Source organism: Anomaloglossus baeobatrachus, chromosome 1, assembly GCF_048569485.1.
Source record: "Anomaloglossus baeobatrachus isolate aAnoBae1 chromosome 1, aAnoBae1.hap1, whole genome shotgun sequence".
Lineage (NCBI taxonomy): Eukaryota > Metazoa > Chordata > Amphibia > Anura > Aromobatidae > Anomaloglossus > Anomaloglossus baeobatrachus.
Window position 1 is genome coordinate 827,688,250 of NC_134353.1, and position 26,212 is coordinate 827,714,461.

General features: G+C 43.0%; 1 protein-coding gene across 1 annotated transcript in view; it reads left to right on the forward strand.

The window, feature by feature from the left end:
• The window catches only part of ADGRV1 (adhesion G protein-coupled receptor V1), a 380,769-nt gene that overhangs the window by 148,043 nt on the left and 206,514 nt on the right, over positions 1-26,212 (forward strand). Inside the window, exons 11-16 of the mRNA XM_075326288.1 lie at positions 417-640; positions 6,695-6,821; positions 11,136-11,321; positions 14,911-15,091; positions 22,644-22,807; positions 24,317-24,440. Coding sequence (XP_075182403.1) covers positions 417-640; positions 6,695-6,821; positions 11,136-11,321; positions 14,911-15,091; positions 22,644-22,807; positions 24,317-24,440 — 1,006 coding nt within the window. The remainder of the gene's footprint in view (positions 1-416; positions 641-6,694; positions 6,822-11,135; positions 11,322-14,910; positions 15,092-22,643; positions 22,808-24,316; positions 24,441-26,212) is intronic.

The following is a 26,212-nucleotide window of genomic DNA, read 5'->3' on the forward strand; positions in this document are numbered from 1 at the left end:
ACGAGGGATAGTTTGTGCACAGGCCCGCGATAGTGGCCTACGATAACGGCGCATGCGCGAGACTTCGGCACAGCGTGGAGGATGACGGGATCGTCGTCATCAATTCAAATCAACACAGGGGACAGCGTGCAGCGGCAGGAGGGGGGAACGAAGGAGAAAAAGAGCCCACCCTTTAGGCCCTACTAAAAAATTTACATACGAAAAGGTAATATTTATAAAGTTGTTTTTGCGGTCTGAAAAGGGGGCCAGATACAAGGCTCACCTTCATAGAATGCAGCTGAAGGGCTGCAGAAGGGGGTAGTTTTAGTTGCATAGGGAAAAATCTGGTGACAGGTTCCCTTTAACTCTATATGTTTGCATAGTTTGTCTCTTCCTTTATGAACTTTTAGCAATACAGAACCAGTTTACTTTTTCAGGTGTCAATTACATTACATCGTGATGGCACAGGGGATGACGCGGTTGTATATTGGAGCATGAAACCCTATGGATTCAATAAGAATTCCATCACTCTTGGTGATTTGAGTCCCTTCAATGGATCTGTGACTTTCTTGGCCGGACAAAGTAACACAGAAATCAATATCACCATTAAAGCAGATGATATACCTGAGGTCAATGAAACCGTGATTATATCTTTAGACAGGTAAGCTGATATTAGTATGTGTTTTATTACTGTAAGTCATTTTTTTTATTTTTTATTTAACACATTTTTAACAACAAACAGTTTTTATATTGAACACCATTTTTCTGATAAATCGCTCTGAATTCCCTCCATAAATACACAGACCATGTAAATCAGCCCTGTGCATCAACAGCAGGGGACTGTGGATATTTGTTACATAGGTTTTATCATTTCATATTGTTTCTTGTCTGTACATGTCCCCTCTGAATTTATAAGTGCTGCGGAGTATGTTGGCGCTATATAAATGAAAAATTATTATTATTATTTCTTCCCATGCTATAAGTATCCAATGTTTATGGCCAGTCTTTGGTAAAACGATGCAGAGACCACGGCATGTGCACACAAAAATATGAATTTTTTTTTTCCCCCATATAATCTGATTTCTTCCCATAACCACAAAACATGATGTATAGTTAGGTTAATTGAACTTTTCATAATTATGTTCAATGGCTAACGTAAAAGATGTCCATTTGACATTGGCTGGAGCTGTGTATGGTGACCTCCCAACTCCTCTGCTGACAGATGTAGTGGGAGGGAAGAGTGGGCTGTTCGATTTTAACATGCCTGATCCTTTCGGTTTTCAGGCAGAAATGCGACCACCAGAAGTGTATGTGAGAGGCCTACTCCACTCTCACTATTCAGAACTGTATGTGCTTGTGTGCAGGGAAGGGGTTGAGAGAAGTTCTTTAGCCAACAAGGATCTAATGGCCTGTCTTAGTTACGCTGCTAGAGATACTTGTCTTGGATTATGCACATACTGGGCCCAAACAAAGCAGATTTTTCAGATTAAACATCTGCTATGATTCACAATATCAACTTTGTGCCTAAAATGTGTAGAAATCTCATCCACAAGATTTGGAGAATTACTGCCGCCACTGCAAATTTTAAATCCAAGCTTGGTTAATTTACACTGTAGCTATTACCACCTATGGATGACTTCCATGGGTTAACAGCACCATTTCAGTAATAGGGGCTAGTGGAGACAAACCAATCGCACTTGGACTATTTTTATTCAATGAGGTGGTGCCCATTTCCAATTTCTTTCCTCGAACAAAGTGGTTTGTGAAAAAAAATTGCAGCGTGCACGATTTGCTTCAGAGAATCGGATGGCACTCGGCCATTCTAGTCCAAGGGGCCATGAAAAAAATTGGGTCACAATCCCAATTTCACGGATTTACAGAATGGAGGAGGATTATCTTTTTCTTTTATCTCCACCTCCTGAAAAAATGGATCCCACTCTGATCAGAGTCTGATTAGCATAATCAAACAGTTTTTTCCCAGATGGAGACAATACGGTTATGTGAACCTAGCCTTATATGCACAGCACTGGCGGCCACAGACAGAAAAGGGCCCCTATGCAGGAAGAATATATGAGCCCTTTGCAGCCCAAGAGCTCATATAAATGCACAATTCCACCTGCTTTGGAGCTATAAGTGGTACCCCTTTCTTCTTTCTTTCCTTTTCAGGCTGCACCAACGGTCTGTCCACCCCTGATTTACAGATACCTGTAAGACGCCCATGATTTATGTGCACATACACTTAGAGGGTGTTTTCTGTAAGGGCATGTAGACATCCTTCAAGGGAGACATTTGTCCACCTAGATGTCGAAGACTTACAAGAAAGAGAAGTTGGTGCTCTGTATCGCTCTGCGTTTCATAGTCACTTATTCCTTTAAATGTCGACCATTTAATATTACATATTCCATGAAGTTGACACTGCAGAAAAAAAGCTAGTCTGTTCAGAGCTTTCAGTGCCGTCTTTTTTCTGTGAAGGCGGTCCAGCACATGGGCGCTATTACTTGAATCAATCCATAGAAGACACTGATGACTGTACAGTACGGTTACTAATTGCTGATGATTGCACTAAAGAGATGATATATTAGCCCACCATAGATATATCGCTGTGTGCGGAGAGGATATTTGCTGGAAAGTAACCGCTGTATAAATATTATTCATTACTAAACAATATTAGCTCAAACAAACACTTCACATCCTTCCCGAGAAGCCAAACGCAATGTGTTCAGCAGCCTTGGCTTGTATCTTGGCAACAGTCCTATGCGCAGGAGCTGGCAAGGGATGTATAAAATGGGCTGACATGTTGTTTGGTCGTAGGGTCGTCTCTCATTAGAAAGCACTGACAATTTTCTTTCTAGGCTTTGTAAACAGGGCAGCGCCCAACAAATAAACCCCCTAAAGTCAGCAACATTATGTGTGCTCAAGGAATAAAAGTGCCTTTTACTTCTTATCCCGCGGTATTGAGGGTTTGGCAGTGTCTTTCATTCTTTTCTCTTCATTCCTGATTCCTTCCTGTTTTGCCAGGGTAGAGACAGAAAGATTTGTGGTTTACTTTGGGTAAGTGACATATATATTTGTGACCTGCATGAATAATGTATTATAAAAAGTCTGTGACCTTATTCTTAATGCCAGCTAGCAGTGATAACCTTCAGCCCCGTGCATGGTTCTTGTGGTGTGATGTGTGGATATGCAGTGGTATTCTGACGTGTAAGGGAATGTTTCTACAGAAATGCATTAAAGAGGTTGTCCACTACTAGCACAACCCCTTTGGATTCCACATGTATCCCTAAGGTAAAAAAATAAAGCTTTTACACATCTCTGCGGCCAGTGCCTTTCCAATGGTGTCCAGGATCACGGTGCCGGGGTTCATGTAGGGTTGCAACGTCACACGAGCCCCGCTTCCAATCAGTGCCGTCTTCCTTCTCCCCAACTTCAGACCAAACGAAGAAACAACAGAAAGGGAGCATAGCGGCTGTACTCACTTCCTGTTGATTAACTCATTTGGCCCGAAGGCGGGGAGAAGAAATCTGGCAATAATTGGACAAGGGGCTCCCTTGACAACACATCCCCACGTGAGCCCCGGCACCGCAATCACAGACACTTCTGGAATGGTGCCGGTACAGGAGGTGTGTATAGGCTTTATTATTTTACCTGGGGTAAACATTGAGAATGAGAAGAGGTTGTCCTAGTAGTGGACAACCCTTTTAAATAAAAGACAAGATGTCAGAGAGGACAGCCGGATGCAGTTCTCTCAACGCTCCAAGAGCATTTTGATGATGAACAATGCTTTTTCTAGCATGATGAAGAACCATGTCATGAGGCAAAAGTGATTACTAAGTGGCAATATTCACTTTTTGCATCCATGACCAGATTACTTCCTAAATTTGAATCCAATTGAGATATCACATGAGCTCCGGCTGACACAAGGAGGTGAGTGAATGCTGTTTTTATTTTACAAAAGGCCCTTTTGCATTCAAGAAGGGATTGTCCTAGCGACAGACAAAAAAATAACACAGAACAAGCAATGGGAAATGGCACATTAGAGTTTGCTGTATCATAACATCTCTATGAATTAAAGGGAACCACTATGCACTTGTTACATGGACGTAGAGGTGTGACCTTATAAGCATTTGTTCTCTTCCCAAAATTATACCTTTTTGTAGGGGTCTGATTTGCCAGTCATGAGAATCCTAACACAGAAGCCATGGACAAATCAGTCTAGTCAGGGGTCTACAACTGGTATCTCGGCAGCCACATCCCGTGGCTCTAAGGACCATGATGAGTGACTCACGGCTGTCTGTCAACTTGCATTAGCATCAGGTCTAAAAAACAGCTATGAAGAGAAGGTCTCCAGATGGTATCTATTGTTAGTAGCTGAAAACAGAAGAGCCCACAACTTTATAAAGTCCTCCATTATTTTCTATGTACAGAACACTACATTATACCACTATGTAAGCAGGTGGACTGGGTACCGTGCTCCCCCTGAAGACATCCATCTTATTTGTTTAATTTTTGTATTCCAAGTTTTCCTGTGGTGAAAAGTGTTAATTTCCTTGTGGGCTGCACTACTAACCACTGGCCACAAGAGGTCAATGTCTTCCTTTTTACTGTTATATAGATTCTTTTGTATGGCAAGGACAAGGCTAAAACCTAGTGAGCCAGGGAGAGGGAGGAGTGATGTGACTCAGATCCTGTTTACAGTTCAGTTATGGAGTTGCTGGTGAGCCATGAGAGAGTGAAGACCCCATCACAGTAAGAACAATAATGTGGCTATGCATGTGGGAAGAACCAGGGAGCAAGGGGCTACCAGGAATCTACAGTAGTGGCAGTATTCTCTGAAGCAGGAGAGTTTGGGTACTTTGGGTACTTGGGGACTTATGCTGTAATGCAACAGTAGTGTACGGGACTCTAGGGAACAGCCTTGAAGAGATTGGATTCGGAAGACCAGTTTTGCATTTAGTAGGGTGGTAGTTAGTAAGAGTTCCCTTACATCAATTTTCTTAAAGAAAATGTAAAGTTCCATTTTGGTCACCATTGGAAACATGTCTTTGTACTGTGTAGAAGAGAATGGAAAGCTCATCTTGTGTTACTCCCTGTACTTAAGTGTGGTTATAAGTAAAAACAAACTTTGTTTTCACAACCTGGTGTGGTTTCCTCATTCTGAGTCCAAAGGAGCTGGCGCTGTGCAAAGCGTGGTTGAAATGAAGATGGAGGTATCCACCACAGAATCACCACAACACACACCTAGGAACTCCATATTTTTCTAGTGTGCTTGGATGTGGAAAGTGAGTACCTCGCCAACAGCTACTGCCCCACGTGACAACTAGACTACAGCTATACTACTCTAAGCAGAACTTTGATTTCGAGTGAAGTTCTAGAGCACATCGCATTGGAATTCTCTACAATGTTACTTTTAGAAGGTTTATCACTGGACACAGGCATTTGAAAGATGGATATTCATCAACGATATTCTGCTTTAAATTTCTTTTGCGCATGAGTAGATTTTCTAAACATTGCTTTTTGATTTACCGTGTATCTGTTAGGCTCTCACTAGGTGAGGTATATGCTTTAAGCCCAAGGTTCCAGGGCCACAGGTGTCGGTGCAGCAGACAAGTAAAGCATGCAGGGCATAGAGAGCAGAGGGACTGTGACTCTAGACAGGCAGGAGGTATCCTGGAGACCAAAGACAGGTACTTGTGATACTGGAAACTGCAGACAGGTATAGATGAAGAACTGGAAGCTGCATACAGCTAGGAGACATCCTGAAGACCATGCAGGTTGTTCGATTCTGGTAACCGTAGGCAATTAGGTAGATTAGGAACTGGAAGCCACAGACAGTCAGGAGACGTTTTGGAGAGTGCAGACAGGTTGTGTGATACTGCAAACCACAGGCAAGTAGGTAGCTGTGCAACTGGAAGCCGCAAATAGCCAGAAGATGTCCAGGAAACCGCAGGCAAGCTATGCAATACTGGAAACTGCAGGCAGGTAAGTAGAAATCCACAGGCAAGCAGGAAATGTCCTGAAGACGACAGAGAGGTAGCAGTCAAAACTTCGGAGTAACTGGAAAGTCTTAATATCATGGAAGGCACAGGTGGCAAGAATTTCAGTCTCTCGATGTGCAAAACTGATACAGACATACCCCAAGCGACATGCATCTGTAATCACAGCAAAGGGTGGCGCTACAAAGTATTAACTTAAAGGGGACGACTAATATTGCACACCCCGCTTTTCAGTTATTTATTTTTTAAAAAAGTTTAAAATAAGCAATAAATTTTGTTCAACTTCACAATTGTGTCCCACTTGTTGTTGATTCTTCACCAGAACATTAAAAATTATATCTGTATGTTTGAAGCCTGACATATAACTAAAGAGTGAAAAATTCAAGGGAGCCAAATATTTTCGCAAGGCACTGTATATAGTCCTCGGAAGCTTATCATATGGATGCTCTGCAGGCTAATTACAAAGCCTAATGGGGAGCACAAGAAAGTTTAGTGGACTAGGAACTGATGTGTAACAGAAAAAATGAGCAAATTCCTTGAATTCATACATTTTCAACACAAAATGTAAAGTGATTTTGGGAGCTAACAACTTAATAATGCATACAATTTTTTGCAGTATTATTTTTCAATATCAATATTTGGTTGTGCCATTAGCTTGTTATGAAGTTCCTATATGTATAGAAATAAATGTAACAGTATTTTATCTCTTCCGATCACTGAAGGGTCAGCGCAGAAAATCAAGTACTTAAGTCTGGATTTACCAGTTGTGAACTTACTATACTGGAAAATGATGATCCTGGAGGTGTGTTTGAGTTCTCCCCATTTTATAGAGGACCTTACAGTGTAAAAGTAAGTATTTTATTCATCTTTTAAATTAATGTATTTATCTTAGAGCTGGATGAATTAAAATGGTCTTATAATTTTATAATCTTTGCAACTAATTGTGTAATCTTTGCTAGTTCTCTTCTGTTTATGATCATAAGCAATGCAGACCTGTCAGCTTAAAACATCATAGAAGCATCATTGTACAACGGTGAAGAAGTAATAATAATAAAGACATAAATCCTCAGTAGCTGGCAGTTGGCCTTGCTGATGGGAAGTTATTTTGTGAACGTTTTCTCCCTCTGCATATGTAGAACATGTAGGCCTTGTGCGCACTAGAAAATGGAATTTTCTTAAGAAAATTCTGCAGGGTCTCAAAGATTTCCGCACCTGCGGGAAAAAAACGCACCAAATCCGCACCGAAATCAGCATGCGGTTTGTTGCGTTTTGCTGCAGATTTGGTGTGTTGTTTCCGCAGGTTGTTCCCTGTAGGATTTCACAATTACATTAGTGAAATCCCGCAGCTACCTGCAGAGAAAAAGTGACATGCAATTGTTTTCGCTGCGGGAATTCCGCAGCAAAACCTGCAGCTGTCAAAATCAGCCAAAATGGTGAATCACTGCAGAAAGGTTAAGAACATTTTCTGCAGCGAAACATGGGGCAAATCGACGGGAAATCCGCGGGAAAATCCGGCTAGGGCGCACAGAGCCTTATATACTGTATAAATCATCTGTATTACAGTATGTGATACCATCATACGAATATTATTTAAATTGTGACATTTCTGTATGAATTTTCCCAACATTGTGACATCACTGTACACTTTATCCCACTATTATAACATTTCTGTACACTTTATCCCACAATTATGAAATCACTGTGCACATTATCTCACTTCTATGACATCACTGTACACATTATCCAACTACAATGACATCACTGTAAACTTTATCCCGCTACTAAGCCATTACTGTAAACTTTATCCCGCTACTAAGCCATTACTGTAAACTTTATCCCGCTACTAAGCCATTACTGTAAACTTTATCCCGCTACTAAGCCATTACTGTAAACTTTATCCCACTCTTATGACATCACTGTACACAATATCAGACGACTATGACAGCACTGTGCACTTTATCCCACTACATGATATCACTGCACACATTCTCCCACTATTATGACATTACTGTATACAAAATCTCAATACTATGACAGCACTGTATATATTATTCCACTACTATAACATTATTGTACACTTTATCCAACTAATATGACATCACTCTGCATATTATCCCACTACTGTGAAAGCACTGTACACTTTATCTTACTTCGTATAACATTGCTGTACTGTACACTTTATCCCATTACTCCACTACTATGGCATCACTGAACACATTATCCCACTTTTATGACATTACTGTGCGCTTCAACTCACTACTATTACATCATTGTGCATATTATCCCAATACTATGACATCAGTATGACAAAAGGACTCAGCCTGTTTTGCTCATGGTGTTTTTGTCCTTCCCAGAGTGGTCATGATCGTTTTGATTAAAACTGATTAATTTGAAAAGCCGAATGCGATCTGATGAAGAGGGTTTATCCCTTGAAACAAATAATAAATACCTTATTCCTTGATAGTACTTGATAGTACTACTGTCTGGATTCTTTATTTTTCTTTGCAATACCTAAGGGTACCTTCACACTTTAGCGATGCAGCAGCGATGCGACCAGCGATCTGACCTGGTCAGGATCGCTGCTGCATCGCTACATGGTCGCTGGTGAGCTGTCAAACAGGCAGATCTCACCAGTGACCAGTGACCAGCCCCCAGGCAGCAGCGACGTGCAAGCGACGCTGCGCTTGCACGGAGCCGGCGTCTGGAAGCTGTGGACACTGGTAACTAAAGTAAACATCGGGTATGGTTACCCGATGTTTACCTTAGTGACCAGCTCACACCGCTTCGCTTAGCGTGTGCAGGGAGCAGGAGCTGGCACTGGCAGCGTGAGAGCTGCGGAGGCTGGTAACAAAGGTAAATATCGGGTAACCACCTTGGTTACCCGATGTTTACCTTGGTTACAGCTTACTGCAGGCTGTCAGACGCCGGCTCCTGCTCCCTTCACATTCAGGATTGTTGCTCTCTCGCTGTCACACACAGCGATGTGTGCTTATCAGCACAGAGCAACAATAAAAAAACGAACCAGCACTGTGTGTAACGAGCAGCGATCTCACAGCAGGGGCCAGATCGCTGCTCAGTGTCACACACAGCGAGATCGCTAATGAGGTCACAAAAAACGTGACTCAGCAGCGATCTCAGTAGCGATCTCGCTGTGTGTGAAGTACCCCTAAAGGGAACCTGCCACCAGATATTTACTATCCCATATGAGAAGAGCATAACGTGATAGCAGATACCCTGATTCATGATGAAAGTTACCCAGTAATGATTTGTTGTTTTATCAGGAGGAGATTATCATTACAGGACTATTTGGACAACACTGATTGGCAGTTTTTTGTGTATATTGTGTATATGTAAAAAGCTGTCAATGTACACAGAAAGCATACACTTGTTTGGCCTGGAATCTGATACAAGTGCATCTAAATAAATTAGAATATCATCAAAAAGTTAATTTATTTCAGTAATTCAATACAAAAAGGGAAACACATATATTACATAGAATCATTACACACAGAGGGATCTATTTCAAGTGTTTATTTTTGTTGATGCTTATGGCTTACAGCCAATGAAACCTCAAAGTCATTAACTCAGAAAATTAGAATATTATATAAGACCCACTGAAAAAATGATTTTAAACTCATAAATGTTGGCGCCTACTGAAAAGTCTGTACAGTAAATGCACTCAATACTTTGCCAGGGCTCCTTTTGCATGAATTACTGCATCAATGCGGCATGGCATGGAGGCAATCAGACTGTGGCACTGCTGAGGTGTTATGGAAGCCCAGGTTGCTTTGATAGATATTATTATAGCAGCTTTCAGCTCATCTGCATTGTTGGGTCTGGTGTCTCTCATGTTCCTCTTGACAATACCCCATAGATTCTCTTTAGGTCAGGTGAGTTTGCTGGCCAGTCATGCACAGTAATACTGTGGTTATTAAACCAGGTATTGGTACTTTTGGCAGTGTGGACAGGTGCCAAGTCCTGCTGGTAAATGAAATTTCCATCTCCAAAAAGCTTATCGGCAGAGGGAAGCATCAAGTGCTCTAAAATTTCCTGGTAGACGGCTGCGCTGACTTTGGTCTTGATAAAACACAGTGGACCTACACTAGCAGATGACATGGCTCCCCAAACCATCACTGATTGTGGAAACTTCACACTAGACCTCAAGCAGCTTGGATTGTGGCCTCTCCACTCTTCCTCCAGACTCTGGGACCTTGATTTCCAAATGAACTGCAAAATTTACTTTAAGCTGAAAACAACACTTTGAACCACTGAGCAACAGTCCAGTTCTTTTTCTCCTCGATCCAAGTAAGACGCTTCTGGCATTGTCTATTGGTCATGAGTGGCTTGACACAAGGAATGCGACAGTTGCAGCCATGTCCTGGATATGTCTGTGTGTGGTGGCTTTTGAAGCACTGACCCCAGCAGCAGTCCACTACTTGTGAATCTCCCCCAAATTTTTGAATGACCTTTTCTTAACAATCCTATAAAGGCTGCGGTTATTCCAGTTGTTTGTGCACCGTTTTCTACCACACTTTTTCCTTCCACTCAACTTTCCATTAATAAGCTTGGATACAGCACTCTGTAAACAGCGAACTTCTTTAGCAATGACCTTTTGTGGCTTACCCTCCTTGTGGAGTGTGTCAATGACTGCCTTCTGGACATCTGTCAAGTCAGCAGTCTTCCCCATGATTGTGTAACCTACTGAACCAGACTACGGGTCGATTTTAAACACTTAGGAAGCCTTTCTACGTGTTTTTTGGTAATTATTCTATTTTTCTGAGATAATGACTTTTGGGTTTTCATTGGCTGTAAGCCAAAATCATCAACATCAACAGAAATAGACACTTGAAATAGATCCCTCTGTGTGTAATGACTCTATATAATATATGCGTTTCCCATTTTGCATTGAATTACTGAAATAAATTAACTGTGTCATGATATTCTAATTTATTGAGATGCACTTGTAACTGCATTATTAATATCTGTGCTAATTTGCATTAATTAATAGCTATGAAACGCCATCTATGTCTTTCATTGGCAAAATAAGGATGGTAATAGCAAACATTGTCAGTAGCTGAGAAGGTCTCACTTCTGGTGAATGCTGAATTATTAATAAACAATTATATTGTTCTGATTCTAAATGAATAATTTTTTCTTGTCCAGGAGGGAGATTCGGTTGAACTCAGAATTGCTCGATCCAAGGGTCTTCTCGTTCAACAGTTTCTGCGTTATACCATTGAACCAAAGGACAGCAATGAATTCTACGGAAACACTGGGATCCTGGAGTTTAAGACCGGTGAAAAGGAGATTGTAATTACATTGTTAACAAGGATGGATGGGATACCAGAGGTATTAGACTTTTTCCACTCCCTGGCTGCACTTCTTTCCTGATCTCTTTGTGCAGAGGTTAACGTTGTCCACAACTAACACTTAGAGCGCTGAAGGAAAGGTTGTATACACTGCCACATGCTACAAAGGGAGCAATACATGATTAAGTAGTTATTAAGAACCTGTGAACCACTATTCAGATCACAGAGGATTGATAATGGTGTGAAAATCCCCTGACACCTATTTAGCATAAAGAACCAATCATTTGCCAATTACACCATCTTGCTATGCACAAAGCTGGGACCGGGGCTCTTGGCTCTTTTGTTCCCGGCTTCTGGTGGAACATGTGAGATGCATGTGAATTTTAGCTGCAGTGTATTTGTTGTTAAGGACAAAATCGTATGGTATGAAGCTATGTGAAAATGAACTATGCTATCTGCGTCTCACATATATATATATATATATATATATATATAGTGTATATATATATATATATATATATATATATAGTGTATATATATATATATATATATGATAATATATATACTTTATTAATTTTCCCAGCACCGCGATATCCTGGTCATCCACTGTGCAGAGCAGTGCTGAGCGGGGAATGGGTGCCAGCTATAGTTACCTGCACAGCTCATGACTGGGGTGAAACTGTGTAGTGAAACCTTTGTAAGGGAAGCAGCGCTACACAATCACTGTGAACCCTTCATTGTCAGGATCTATGAAGGTCCCAGAGGTGGGACTCTCACTGATAGTAAAGTGATGGCATATCCTGGCAATCGATACACCTCCAGTTCCCCAAACCACCAAGGATGTTACCATAACTTACAGAACATTGGAGTAAATATGCCAAATTTACCTTGTACACTATGGATGACCAACATTCATGAAGTGAAGTTTTCTCTTGTCCTCTTTATATATATATATATATATATATATATATAGTGTATATATATATATATATATATATATACATATATATATACAGTACAGACCAAAAGTTGGACACACCTTCTCATTCAAAGAGTTTTCGTTATTTTCAGGGCTCAGAAGATTGTAGATTCACATTGAAGGCATCAAAACTATGAATTAAAACATGTGGAATGAAATACTTAAAAAAGTGTGAAACAACTGAAAATATGTCTTATATTCTAGGTTCTTCAAAGTAGCCACCTTTTCCTTTGATTACTACTTTGCACACTCTTGGCATTCTCTTGATGAGCTTCAAGAGGTAGTCACCGGAAATGGTCTTCCAACAGTCTTGAAGGAGTTCCCAGAGATGCTTAGCACTTGTTGGCCCTTTTGCCTTCACTCTGTGGTCCAGCTCACCCCAAACCATCTCGATTGGGTTCAGGTCTGGTGACTGTGGAGGCCAGGTCATCTGGCATAGCATCCCATCACTCTCCTTCTTAGTCAAATAGCCCTTACACAGCCTGGAGGTGTGTTTGGGGTCATTGTCCTGTTGAAAAGTAAATGATGGTCCAACTAAATGCAAACCGGATGGAATAGCATGCCGCTGCAAGATGCTGTGGTAGCCATGCTGGTTCTGTATGCCTTCAATTTTGAATAAATCCCCAACAGTGTCACCAGCAAAGCACCCCCACACCATCACACCTCCTCCTCCATGCTTCACAGTGGGAACCAGCCATGCAGAGTCCATCCGTTCACCTTTTCTACAAAGACACGGTGGTTGGATCCAAAGATCTCAAATTTGGACTCATCAGACCGAAGCACAAATTTCCACTGATCTAATGTCCATTCCTTGTTTTCTTTAGCCCAAACAAGTCTCTTCTGCTTGTTGCCTGTCCTTAGCAGTGGTTTCCTAGCAGCTATTTTACCATGAAGGCCTGCTGCACAAAGTCTCCTCTTAACCAGTTGTTCTAGAGATACTTTTGGTCTGTACTAATATATATATATATATATATATATATATATATATATATATATATATATATATATATAATTTCATACATACAAATGGAGAATCTCTTGATTTAAAGATTTGGTCATTTTACATTGTGATGCAGTAAGTTACACAGAACCTATACAGACTAAATATTGACATAACATGACATGTGTTCTGTAGGTTATAGTATAGGTTGTCTGCTTGGGGTCTCTTTTTTATGGACCCTCCCGTGACTAGACATCTGTATGAGCATAGACAACATCAGAAGCAGCATTACATTGTGCTCCATTGATTTTGTTTGTTGTTTTCTCATTAATTTCCATTCACACGCTGGACCCAGAATTAGAAATACTGTTTGAACTCACCTGCTATAAGAAAAGAGTCCGTAATTTTGTAAGCCCTCCCTTACTTTATAATGCCTTTATAGGGTACCTTAGATGTTGATTTGCACATTTTTATGAAAATACACATTTTGGGGGGGTTAGAATACAGAATCTGCACTAAACAGTTCCCCTAAATAATCCAAACTCTCAACCCACTTTCCCCTGATAACACTGCTGATCACACACTTTAAAAGTGCTCCCATTATCATAATTTTCCTATTTTTTAGGGAGATAGCACTCATAAAGCACTCAGGGAGAACTGTTTGCCAGTTTAAGCACAATAATAACCTCCATCACCACTTTAGACCACTAGTGATACTAATATTAAAGGAGTCAGGTCCTCTTCAGGAGCACACCGCTCCCCTGCCTCCTGGCTTTCCGCCTGTTGGGGTGAAGTTTGACAGCTCGGATCAGTGCCATGATTGTACTGCTGGTCTGTGCTGCACACTCAATCCTGCTGGTAGAGGCAGCTTTGCCTTGCAGGATCGGGGGAGCACAGGGGCACTGCGGCTGCACTCTTTTGCTTGGAGACTGACCATCAATGATAAAATGCAAAGGTGGCCAGTAATGAGCTCATGTGTATAAAAGTTAAAATATCCTGATTCTTGAGAATGGAGTAGAGTTTTTAATAAGAGGTAAGTTACAAAGTTGCCTGATTTTACAAGCACTTTTGCTCATTTAAGAAGTTGGGGGAAGCACTTCATTGACTTACACCATCAAAGAATGCAGAGAAAAAAGGAGTTTTCCTTTCTTATAAAGTTGTGTCTTCTTTCTAGGAAATGCTATCACTTTACAATCTTATAATCAGTGGGGTCTCTAAACTCTGAGACATTCATCAAACAATCAAGTGACCAGTTTAGCACTGCATCTTCTTTATTAATTTTCCCAGCACCGCGATATCCTGGTCATCCACTGTGCAGAGCAGTGCTGAGCGGGGAATGGGTGCCAGCTATAGTTACCTGCACAGCTCATGACTGGGGTGAAACTGTGTAGTGAAACCTTTGTAAGGGAAGCAGCGCTACACAATCACTGTGAACCCTTCATTGTCAGGATCTATGAAGGTCCCAGAGGTGGGACTCTCACTGATAGTAAAGTGATGGCATATCCTGGCAATCGATACACCTCCAGTTCCCCAAACCACCAAGGATGTTACCATAACTTACAGAACATTGGAGTAAATATGCCAAATTTACCTTGTACACTATGGATGACCAACATTCATGAAGTGAAGTTTTCTCTTGTCCTCTTTACCTTTAGACCTTTATCTTGTAAATGCCTATAGGGACATCACTTTCTTCTTTTCGGTTTACAGCTGGATGAGATGTACTCTGTGGTGCTGAGCAGTCACGGAGAGTTTCCCAGCACACTCGGGGAAGCCATAAGAGTCAACATAACTATTTTAAAGAATGACGACCCACATGGAGTTATTGAATTCATCTCGCCAGGAATCATAAGAAGCATAAATGAAAGCAAGGGAAATGACATTCAATATGGTAAGAATAAAAAAGTGAGAGTTGCTATATTTTATTCAGCTGACGTTTTTACAAGGTAGGATCGATATTCCCCAATTATACAGTTAGGTCCAGAAATATTTGGACAGTGACACAATTTTCGCGAGTTGGGCTCTGCATGCCACCACATTGGATTTGAAATGAAACCTCTACAACAGAATTCAAGTGCAGATTGTAACGTTTAATTTGAAGGTTTGAACAAAAATATCTGATAGAAATTGTAGGAATTGTACACATTTTTTTACAAACACTCCACATTTTAGGAGGTCAAAAGTAATTGGACAAATAAATCAAACCCCAAAAAAATATTTTTATTTTCAATATTTTGTTGCGAATCCTTTGGAGGCAATCACTGCCTTAAGTCTGGAACCCATGGACATCACCAAACGCTGGGTTTCCTCCTTCTTAATGCTTTGCCAGGCCTTTACAGCCGCAGCCTTCAGGTCTTGCTTGTTTGTGGGTCTTTCCGTCTTAAGTCTGGATTTGAGCAAGTGAAATGCATGCTCAATTGGGTTAAGATCTGGTGATTGACTTGGCCATTGCAGAATGTTCCACTTTTTTACACTCATGAACTCCTGGGTAGCTTTGGCTGTAGACTTGGGGTCATTGTCCATCTGTACTATGAAGCGCCGTCCAATCAACTTTGCGGCATTTGGCTGAATCTGGGCTGAAAGTATATCCCGGTACACTTCAGAATTCATACGGCTACTCTTGTCTGCTGTTATGTCATCAATAAACACAAGTGACCCAGTGCCATTGAAAGCCATGCATGCCCATGCCATCACGTTGCCTCCACCATGTTTTACAGAGGATGTGGTGTGCCTTGGATCATGTGCCGTTCCCTTTCTTCTCCAAACTTTTTTCTTCCCATCATTCTGGTACAGGTTGATCTTGGTCTCATCTGTCCATAGAATACTTTTCCAGAACTGAGCTGGCTTCATGAGGTGTTTTTCAGCAAATTTAACTCTGGCCTGTCTATTTTTGGAATTGATGAATGGTTTGCATCTAGATGTGAACCCTTTGTATTTACTTTCATGGAGTCTTCTCTTTACTGTTGACTTAGAGACAGATACACCTACTTTACTGAGAGTGTTCTGGACTTCAGTTGATGTTGTGAACGGGGTCTTCTTCACCAAAGAAAGTATGCGGCGATCATCTACCACTGTTGTCATCCGTGGACGCCCAGGCCTTTTTGAGTTCCCAAGCTCACCAGTCAATTCCTTTTTTCTCAGAATGTACCCGACTGTGGATTTTGCTACTCCAAGCATGTCTGCTATCTCTCTGATGGATTTTTTCTTTTTTTTTCAGCCTCAGGATGTTCTGCTTCACCTCAATTGAGAGTTCCTTAGTCTGCATGTTGTCTGGTCAAAGCAACAGCTTCCAAATGCAAAACCACACACCTGTAATCAACCCCAGACCTTTTAACTACTTCATTGATTACAGGTTAACGAGGGAGACGCCTTCAGAGTTAATTGCAGCCCTTAGAGTCCCTTGTCCAATTACTTTTGGTCCCTTGAAAAAGAGGAGGCTATGCATTACAGAGCTATGATTGCTAAACCCTTTCTCCGACTTGGATGTGAAAACTCTCATATTGCAGCTGGGAGTGTGCACTTTCAGCCCATATTATATATATAATTGTATTTCTGAACATGTTTTTGTAAACAGCTAAAATAACAAAACTTGTGTCACTGTCCAAATATTTCTGGACCTAACTGTACATAGAGGTTGTCATGCTGGCGGGTGTTGAACTGGTGAACGTGCCGTAAGAATCCTGCACAGGCCTTGGGACAGAGAAAGCTCCCCAGATGGGGCAGTTAAGAGGAGCTGAGAGGACACCGATGGCAGGCTGAGGAGGTGGGCACATTAATGTCCCTACCAGGAGGAGGCAGGAGGGCAGAGAAGAGACGCCGGAGTTACAGAGTTACAGAGTTACTCCAAAAGCTATTTTCAGCGGGTTAACAATTCATATGGTACATAAGCAATGGTAGATATTAAAGGGGAGTCTGACACTACCAAAATGCAAACTGAACTAATTAAGCAGTTACAGTTGTACTCAAGTTTACATATTTTTTGCCTTCTTGGCCATATTAGACAATATGAATGATAACACAAAAACATTTTTTTCCACTTATGGTTAGTGGTTGGGTGAAGCCATTTATTGTCAAACTACTGTGTTTTCTCTTTTTAAATCATAAAGATAACCAAAACCATCCAAATGACCCTGATCAAAAGTTCACATACCCTGGTGATTTTGGCCTGATAAGATGCACAGAAGTTGACACAAATGGGTTTGAATGGCTAATAAAGGTAACATCCTCACCTGTGACCTGTTTGCTTGTAATTAGTGATGAGCGAGTACGAAAAAGCTCGAGTGCTCGAGGCTCGGGCCGAGCATCCCAAGATACTCGTGTACTCGGCCCGAGCACCGAGCCCAATGTTATCCTATGGGAGACCCGAGTATTTTTATGAAATTACCCCCCGGCAGCATGTAGAAACCCTAAAAATGTCACAAAAGTCTTAGAAGAGTGCTCAAATGACGTGGCAACAGCATGGGGAAGACCCCTTGAAGCATTTATCACTCAAAAGTCACAGCTGTGAACAATTTTGTCCGCGTTTTACGCCATTTTTACGGACTCACCAGAAAACCTTCCAAAATGACACCAAAATGAATTTTCATGGCGGAAATGTTAAGGGCACATACCCAATAGTGAGATAGAGCTGGTGTATGTTACTTTTTGAGATTACATGAAAGATTTTACGTGAAAACATTGTGTGGCACTCCGATGTCCAAAACGCACGTTTTGTGCTTTTTACTAGCGATGTTGGTCATTTTTTTTTTTTTTTATTCTATCTCCCTCAGTCCATCGGTCGGTCTCTCTGTCTGTCTGTCGGTCTCTCTCTGTCTTGTCTGTCCTCCTCTCACAGTCTGTCGGTCATTCTCCCCCCTCTCTCATACTCACCGTTCCCCGATCACTGCCGCGGCGCTGCACAGCTGTTCACTAAACTCCGGCGGCTTTTCCTCTTTTGAAAAAGCCGGCCGCTCATTAAACAATCTCGTATTCCCTGCTTTCCTGCTTTTCGGCGCCTATGATTGGTTGCAGTGAGACACGCCCCCACGCTGAGTGACAGCTGTCTCACTGCACCCAATCACAGCAGCCGGTGGGCGTGTGTATACTGTGCAGTGAAATAAATAATTAAATAATTTAAAAAAACGGCGTGCGGTCCCCCCCAATTTTAATACCAGCCAGATAAAGCCATATGGCTGAAGGCTGGTATTCTCAGGATGGGGAGCTCCACATTATGGGGAGCCCCCCAGCCTAACAATATCAGTCAGCAGCCGCCCAGAATTGCCGCATACATTAGATGCGACAGTTCTGGGACTGTACCCGGCTCTTCCCGATTTTCCCTGGTGAGTTGGCAAATCGGGGTAATAAGGAGTTATTGGCAGCCCATAGCTGCCACTAAATCCTAGATTAATCATGTCAGGCGTCTCCCCGAGAAACCTTCCATGATTAATCTTTAAATTACAGTAAATAAACACACACACACACAACTGAAAAAATCATTTATTAGAAATAAAAAACACAAACCAATTCCCTCGTAACCAATTTAATAAGCCCCAAAAAGCCCTCCATGTCCGGCGTAATCCACGGACCTCCAGTGTCGCTTCCAGCTCTGCTGCATGGAGGTGACCGGAGCTGCAGCAGACACCGCCGCTCCTGTGAGCTCCACGCAGCAAATGAGGTGAGTAGCGTGATCAGCTGAGCTGTAGCTGAGGTTATCCGCGGCCACCACTGGATCCAGCAGTGGCCGTGAGTTACCTGACTGACAGCAGCTGATCGCGCTACTCACCTCATTTGCTGCGTGGAGCTCACAGGAGCGGCGGTGTCTGCTGCAGCTCCGGTCACCTCCATGCAGCAGAGCTGGAAGCGACACTGGAGGTCCGTGGATTACGCCGGACATGGAGGGCTTTTTGGGGCTTATTAAATTGGTTACGAGGGAATTGGTTTGTGTTTTTTATTTCTAATAAAGGATTTTTTCGGGTGTTTATTTACTGTAATTTACAGATTAATCATGGAGGGTATCTCGTGGAGACGCCTGACATGATTAATCTAGGATTTAGTGGCAGCTATGGGCTGCCATTAACTCCTTATTACCCCGATTTGCCAACGCACCAGGGCAAATCGGGAAGAGCCGGGTACAGTCCCAGAACTGTTGCATCTAATGTATGCGGCAATTTTGGGCGGCTGCTGACTGATATTGTTAGGCTGGGGGGCTCCCCATAACGTGGAGCTCCCCATCCTGAGAATACCAGCCTTCAGCCGTATGGCTTTATCTGGCTGGTATTAAAATTGGGGGGACCGCACACCGGTTTCTTTAATTATTTAATTATTTATTTCACTGCACAGTATTCACACGCCCACCGGCTGCTGTGATTGGGTGCAGTGAGACACCTGTCACTCAGCGTGGGGGCGTGTCTCACTGCAACCAATCATAGGCGCCTGTGAGCGGTGAAAGCAGGGAATACGAGATGGCTGTGTGCAGAGCACAGCGCGCCCGCTGGTATAAAGGCTCGATCATGCTGTGCGGGCCGGCCAATCACTGCAATTCCACAACTAACAGGGCTGTGGCATTGCAGTGGTCTGCCAGCCAATCCCTGCATGAGGGCTGGCTCTCAAAAGAGCACCAACATGCAGGGATGAAGACCACGAGTACAGCACGAGTATCGCGAAATTACTCGGTACCCGCCGAGTAGCCCGAGTACAGTGATACTCGTGCGAGTACCGAGTAGTGACAAGCGTACTCACTCATCACTTCTTGTAATCAGTGTGTGTGTGCATAAAAGCTGTGTGTTTCTGGGATCCAGATAGACTCTGGCATCTTTCATCCTGCCACTGACATTTTTGAATTGTGAGTCATGGGGAAAGCCAAAGAATTGTCAACAGATCTAGGGGAAAAGATAGTTGAATTGTATAAAACAGGAAGGGGATACAAAAAGATATGCAAGGAATTGATAATGCCAGTCAGCAGTGTTCAAACTGTGATTAACAAATGGAAAATAAAGGGCTCTGTAAAAGCTAAACCACGATCAGTTAGACCAAGAAAAATTTCGGCCACAACTACCAGGAAAATTGCTCGGGATGCCAAGAAAAACCCACAAATAACATCAGCTGAAATACAGGAATCACTGAAAACTAGCAGTGGGGCTGTTTGAAGATACACAATAAGGAGGCCCTTTTAGAAAAATGGGCTGCTTGGTCGAGTCGCCAGGAGAAAGCCATTACTGCACAAATGCCACAAAGAATTTCTCCTTAAAATATGCCAAACAGCACAGAGACAAGCCTCCAAACTTCTGGAACAAGGTAATTTGGAGTGATGAGACCAAAATTGAACTTTTTGGCCACAGCCATAAACATTACATTTGGAGTGGTGTCAACAAAGCCTACGATGAATGGAACACCATTCCTACTGTAAAGCACAGAGGTGGATCGCTGATGATGTGGAGATGTGTGAGATACAAAGGCACAGGAAACTTGGTCAAAGTTGAAGGAAAGATTAATGCAGCACGTTATCAGCAAATACTGGAGGCAAATTTGCACTCATCAGCCTGGAAGCTGCACATGGGATGTACTTGGACGTTCCAACATGACAACGATCCATAACACAAGGCCAAGTCGACCTGTCATTGGCTACAGCAGAACAAAGTGACGGTTCTGGAGTGGCCAGAAGAATGGACAGCTTTACCATCAAAGAAAATAAAGAGCCTCATCCACAACTAGCACAAAAGACATAAAGCTGTCATTGATGTTAGAGGGGGCAATACACGGTATTAAGAACTGTGGTATGTGAACTTTTGATGTGTTTGGTTGTTGCTATGATTTAAAAAGAGAAAACATAGTAGTTAGACAATAATTTCTTCACCCAACCACTAACCATGAGTGGAAAAAAAGATTTTGTGTTATCATTCATATTCTCTGGCAAAAGTCCAAGAAAGCAAAAAATCTGCCAGGGTATGTAAACTTTTGAACACAACTGTATATAGGGGGCTTAGCCCCTATAAAAATCAGAGCAGCATACATTTTACTTTTATAATTAGTTTTAAAGCAGTTTTTTTTATAATATTTGGAAATGAGGGGGTTTTGGTGTGGCCAAGAGCTTTGTGTACCATTACAGCTTCATCAGTTTACTGAGTAGTTCCCTTATTCATGCATTCACTTTTCCAGAGACCTATTCTGTGACGCACTGAAAACAGGACTAGCACGTAACTAACCTCTCCCCTCCTATGAAGCCATTCGCTACACTGCTGGGTGTAGAAGCAGTGGTGCCAAGCCAGGAGGCAATGATGACGGGGACACATGCCCCCCATTCTGTGTGCGCGCCGCTGACTCTTGCATAATTAAAGTGCAAGTGCAGACCCAGTGGTTAATGTTCAGGCAGAGATTGCTCTGGCAAGTGAGCACTATCAATCAGAGTCAGAGAACTGTTCAGTATGTAAATTGTGCACCAAGTTTTTGGCCACGCCAGGGGTGTGCCAAAGAACCCTCATTTGCATATATTATATTAAGAGTTTTCATACTACTTAATACATTGAAATGTACACTGCTAATATTGTATTTATAACTGTTTAATTAGTTTAGTTTACATTTTGGGGGTGACAGACTCCTTTAACATCCCAATCTGCCAATACTGACTTAAGCGGGCTTTACACGCTACGATTTTGCTACAGCGATCTCGTTGGAGTCACGGAATTTGTGACGCACATCCGGCTGCTGTAGCGATCTCGCAGTGTGTGACTCCAAGGAGCGATTTTGGATCGTTGCAAAAACGTCCAAAATCGCTCCTCGTTGACATGGGGGTACTCTCCCAATTATTGATACTATCGCTTTGCCGATGTTGTTCCTCGTTCCTGCGGCAGTGCACATCGCTATGTGTGACCCCCATAGGAACGAGGAACATCTCCTTACCTGCCACTGGCCACAATGCGGAAGGAAGGAGATGGGCGGGATGTTCGTCCCACTCATCTCCGCCCCTCCGCTTTCATTGGGCGGCCGCTTAGTGACGTCGCTGTGACGCCGAACGTACCGCCCTCTTAGAAAGGAGGCGGTACGCCGGTCACAGCGATATCGCTATGCAGGTAAGTACGTATGACGGGGGTGCCGGATTTTGTGCGCGACGGGCAGCGATATGCCCGTTTCGCACAAACGAAGGGGGCGGGTCGCATGCTAGCGATATCGGTACCGATATCGTAGCGTGTAAAGCCACCCTTAGAAGGCTACTTTAGAGCTTCATGAAGTATTATATATTAACATTATAGAACAAAGTAAACTGGTTCTACTCTGTCCTGTAGAACTACAGCGGATGGCTGAGAATCGCATCCAGCTTACTGATGAAAAATAATCTGTATTTTCCTTGTAAGCAAAATAAAGGGTTCTGAATTAGGCCTTATGGAAATGTCTGTGTCCCCCTGAATCTTCTTAACTCTTAGCTGTCACAGTATGATTGCAGCTAAGCATGTTTTATCTTATTTTTCTAGCTGTGTTTGAAGTAATAAGGCGACAAGGCAGCTTTGGCAACATTAATGTGACCTGGGCCGTAAGTCCAGTCTCTACCGCCGATGTTTATCCAGCACATGGCGTGATTCAATTTAAAGATGGGGAAACTATGAAGACTATCACTATTTCATCCAGTCCTGATGAGGTAAAAAGAGTTATCTTTTCTCTGTACTAACAAATTTAGAACCAACTTTCTAATATTTTCAAACTAAGAAATATAATCGTTCTCACAGAGGATATAATATTATCAGTAAAATTCCAATTTTATGGCATTCAGCTTACTTGTCGGTAACATGACTGGATCTGTGTCGTGCGAGGTCATGAAACATCACAGGGGCCCGCGGGATCTTTTTTGAAGCAATTTTTTTGCCTGGAATCACAGAAATTTGAATCATTTTGCCACGATATTCCAGTGTTCTGCCACCATTTTTTGTAAAATTGCTGCAAAAACTCACCACAGCTTGAACATCCCACCAGGACCATGATGTAGCCTTGTGGACTGTGAGTACTGGCGATAAAAGAGTCTGTGTACACGGCCTTGCCAATTATCACAACTGTCTAATACAAGACAAGGCCTTGTTGCCCACAAGGATCATTCAGAGCTCAGACTTACTTTTTAACTGTCTTAGTAAAATTCACACTGCGCTGTGATTGGTTGCTGTGGACAGTGACACCTGTTTTTCGGTCAGTTTTGATAAATGAGGCCTATGTCACGCAGTGACTATCGGGGTCTCGCCAGGTTTAAGTAAACTCCCATTGAGCGCCGAAACACACAAGGGTACACCTGGTAAACAGTACATCGGTGGGCCCTGGCTCTACGGAAAGGGGCACAGGGACACCTCCTAACATTCGCCTGAGGCTGACCCCTGCACTCCCTAACGATCCTAGACGGATCCCTTCTCCATGCGCTGAACACATGCCTAGGCCCTCACTGGTACTGAATTCACCCTGACTAGTGAAGTCCAGTGAGACGCAAGTCTCGCCACTGCAAATAAGACAACACGAGGTAGTAAGACAAACAGGTGTGGAAAGACACAACAAACAGCACTACAAGTCGTCTTCAACATTGACTTTGCAGCTGCCACAGCAACAACACCACAGCTCTGCAGAGACAAGCTCCTTCAACATGGACAGCTAAGGTATGAGCTATAGCCGGCATAGGGAGGAGTAGGCAGCAGATATTTATAGCAGAAGGGAGTAGCTGCAGCTGAGGTTACAACTACCTGTTAGATTACTGCAGAATAGAAATGGACCTTAACCCATTCAGTACTGGATAGAATTAGATATGCTCCATCTCAAGGTAAATGATGAACGGGCATTAAAGTGGATCTGTGATCAACAGTACAATGTGACCTTCTGGTGCTAGATCCCTCTGAGATTGCATCAGGCCGTGACACATTCGTGACAGCCTGTTAAAACATTGTACACACGATTATGACACCATCTGACTTGTATTATATGTCCATTGGAAATTCTGGAATTGTTGTCAACATTTTTTTAGCCTCCTGTTATGGGACACAGTAACGTTTTCCATTCTAACTATCAAAGCAAACTAGCAATTGTCTTGTGCAGCATAAAACATTTATTTCACTAGAAATATTCTACCTCTGAATTTACTTTATTGTAAACTGCTACAATCTCTGAAAATTCCTAGATCCCAGAAGAGAAGGAAGTCTTCACTATAACCATTTCCAATGCCACGGGCGGTGCCAGGATGGGAAATGCTACCACAGCCAAACTGGAGATCAATAAAAACGATGATGCCATTTTCTTTGCAGGTAAAATATTGAGCTGAAAACTTGTGATATAATTTTTAGCTGCTTACGATTGAGATTTGTCTTATGCACCTACCTACAACAAGGCTCTCCATTAATTTCCATGAACTGCTTTGGCCATTAATAGCTGCTAGCCTTGTTTAGTAGCTGCATTTGTGCCGCCCCCGTGCCAGCAGCTGGGCTGCTCGGATCCGGATCCGCAGTGTGGCTCGAGGGACTCTACCGGACCCGGGGGTCGCGCGGACACTTCAAATAAAGGGGACGTATTTGTACGGGATTTGCCGTATACTGTCTGTAACGCCACCCACAGTGTATGGTGAAATGTAGCACCACCGCTGCTGTTATGGGGTACCCCAGGGGCTATGTGATGGCAGCTTGATGTTAACCCCTCCGTGGGTAGGGGTGGATGCCCCGGGACCCAATGTCTCTGTGCTGAGGGTGATGATTGCAGGGGCCGGCGCACCTGGTCAGACTGTGGGTTATTAGGTTACTCACAATTAAAGAATTCAGACGAGTCCACTGGTAAACCAAGGTGATGGTGGCTGGCCGCCGTGGCCGGGTGTATTTGGGTCCCACGGCCAGGCTGGTGGTCTGTATCACTTCCCTCTGCACTGTTGTGAGTTCTCTTTGGGCTCTCCGGTATGGAACGCGGAAGCCCACTCCCAGAACTACGGGAGGGAGCCGTGCCCGCTGACGCTGGCTCTTGGGATCTACCGGTCCCTGGCGGATGCCCTATTCCCCGCTGTGAGCTGTTGTCTGCTTTTGGGACTTTGGTTGGGACAGGACCTATAATCCTGCCCTCAATTGGTTAATTAGCTAGGCCGATGGTTCCGGTCCTGGCTTCAGGGTCCAAGTACCCCCTCTGTGCACGGTTTCCGGGTTGATTCTCCGGTGTCGGTACCGGCGGGCTCCAAACCTGTCCCGGTCCACCTCAGATCTCCGGCAGCCGTCTTCCCGTCTCCTGCAGACACGGACCACCGTCTGCCACCTAGCCAGCACTCCAGGACTCCAACGCCGACGTCCTTGCTCACTGAACTTGAGCTTCAACTCCTCACTACTCCGCTCCTCTCCTTCTGAACTTCAACTCAACTCCACTAAACACTCAGCTTAATTAACTGTTTTCCCTGTTTTCCCACCCCAGGATCTCCAGACCCCTAGGTGGGTGTTTCTCATCTGCCTGGTCCGGTCCACTGGTGTGCCTGTCCTACCCTGGGGGGGGTGACTAGGATTTCAGGTCGGCTGATGTAACCCTTTGTGGGAAGGTGTTGTGCGGGGGCCTAAACTGTGTGACTACCTGGTGTGCCAGGACGTCACACATTTATAGAAGATGGAGTAGCACTATTGCATGTAAAAGCCATAACTGTTGTTTTTGCATATGCTTTGGTAACACAATATTCCATACTGAGGGAGGTGCGGAAAGAGAATAATCCAAATAACAAAATTCTTTGAAATCTTCACTCTCTATAAAGAGAATTAATATAAGATACTGATGTTCTGGTACCACACTCCAGATCCACTATATAAGCTTAACCCTCGGCTTCCGAATGTCTGCTGGCGCTGCGGTTTATCCATGGGCACATTGCCCCGTATTTTCTGTGTTTTGCTTGCCAGGCATTGTTTACTTTTACACTTTGGAATTGCATTGGATGTCAGTCATTGTTTACTTTCATACATTGGTATTGCACTGGTTGGTCAGGCATTGTTTACTTTCACATGTTGGTATTGCATTGGTTGGTCAGTCATTGTTTAGTTCATACTATGGTAGTGCATTGGTT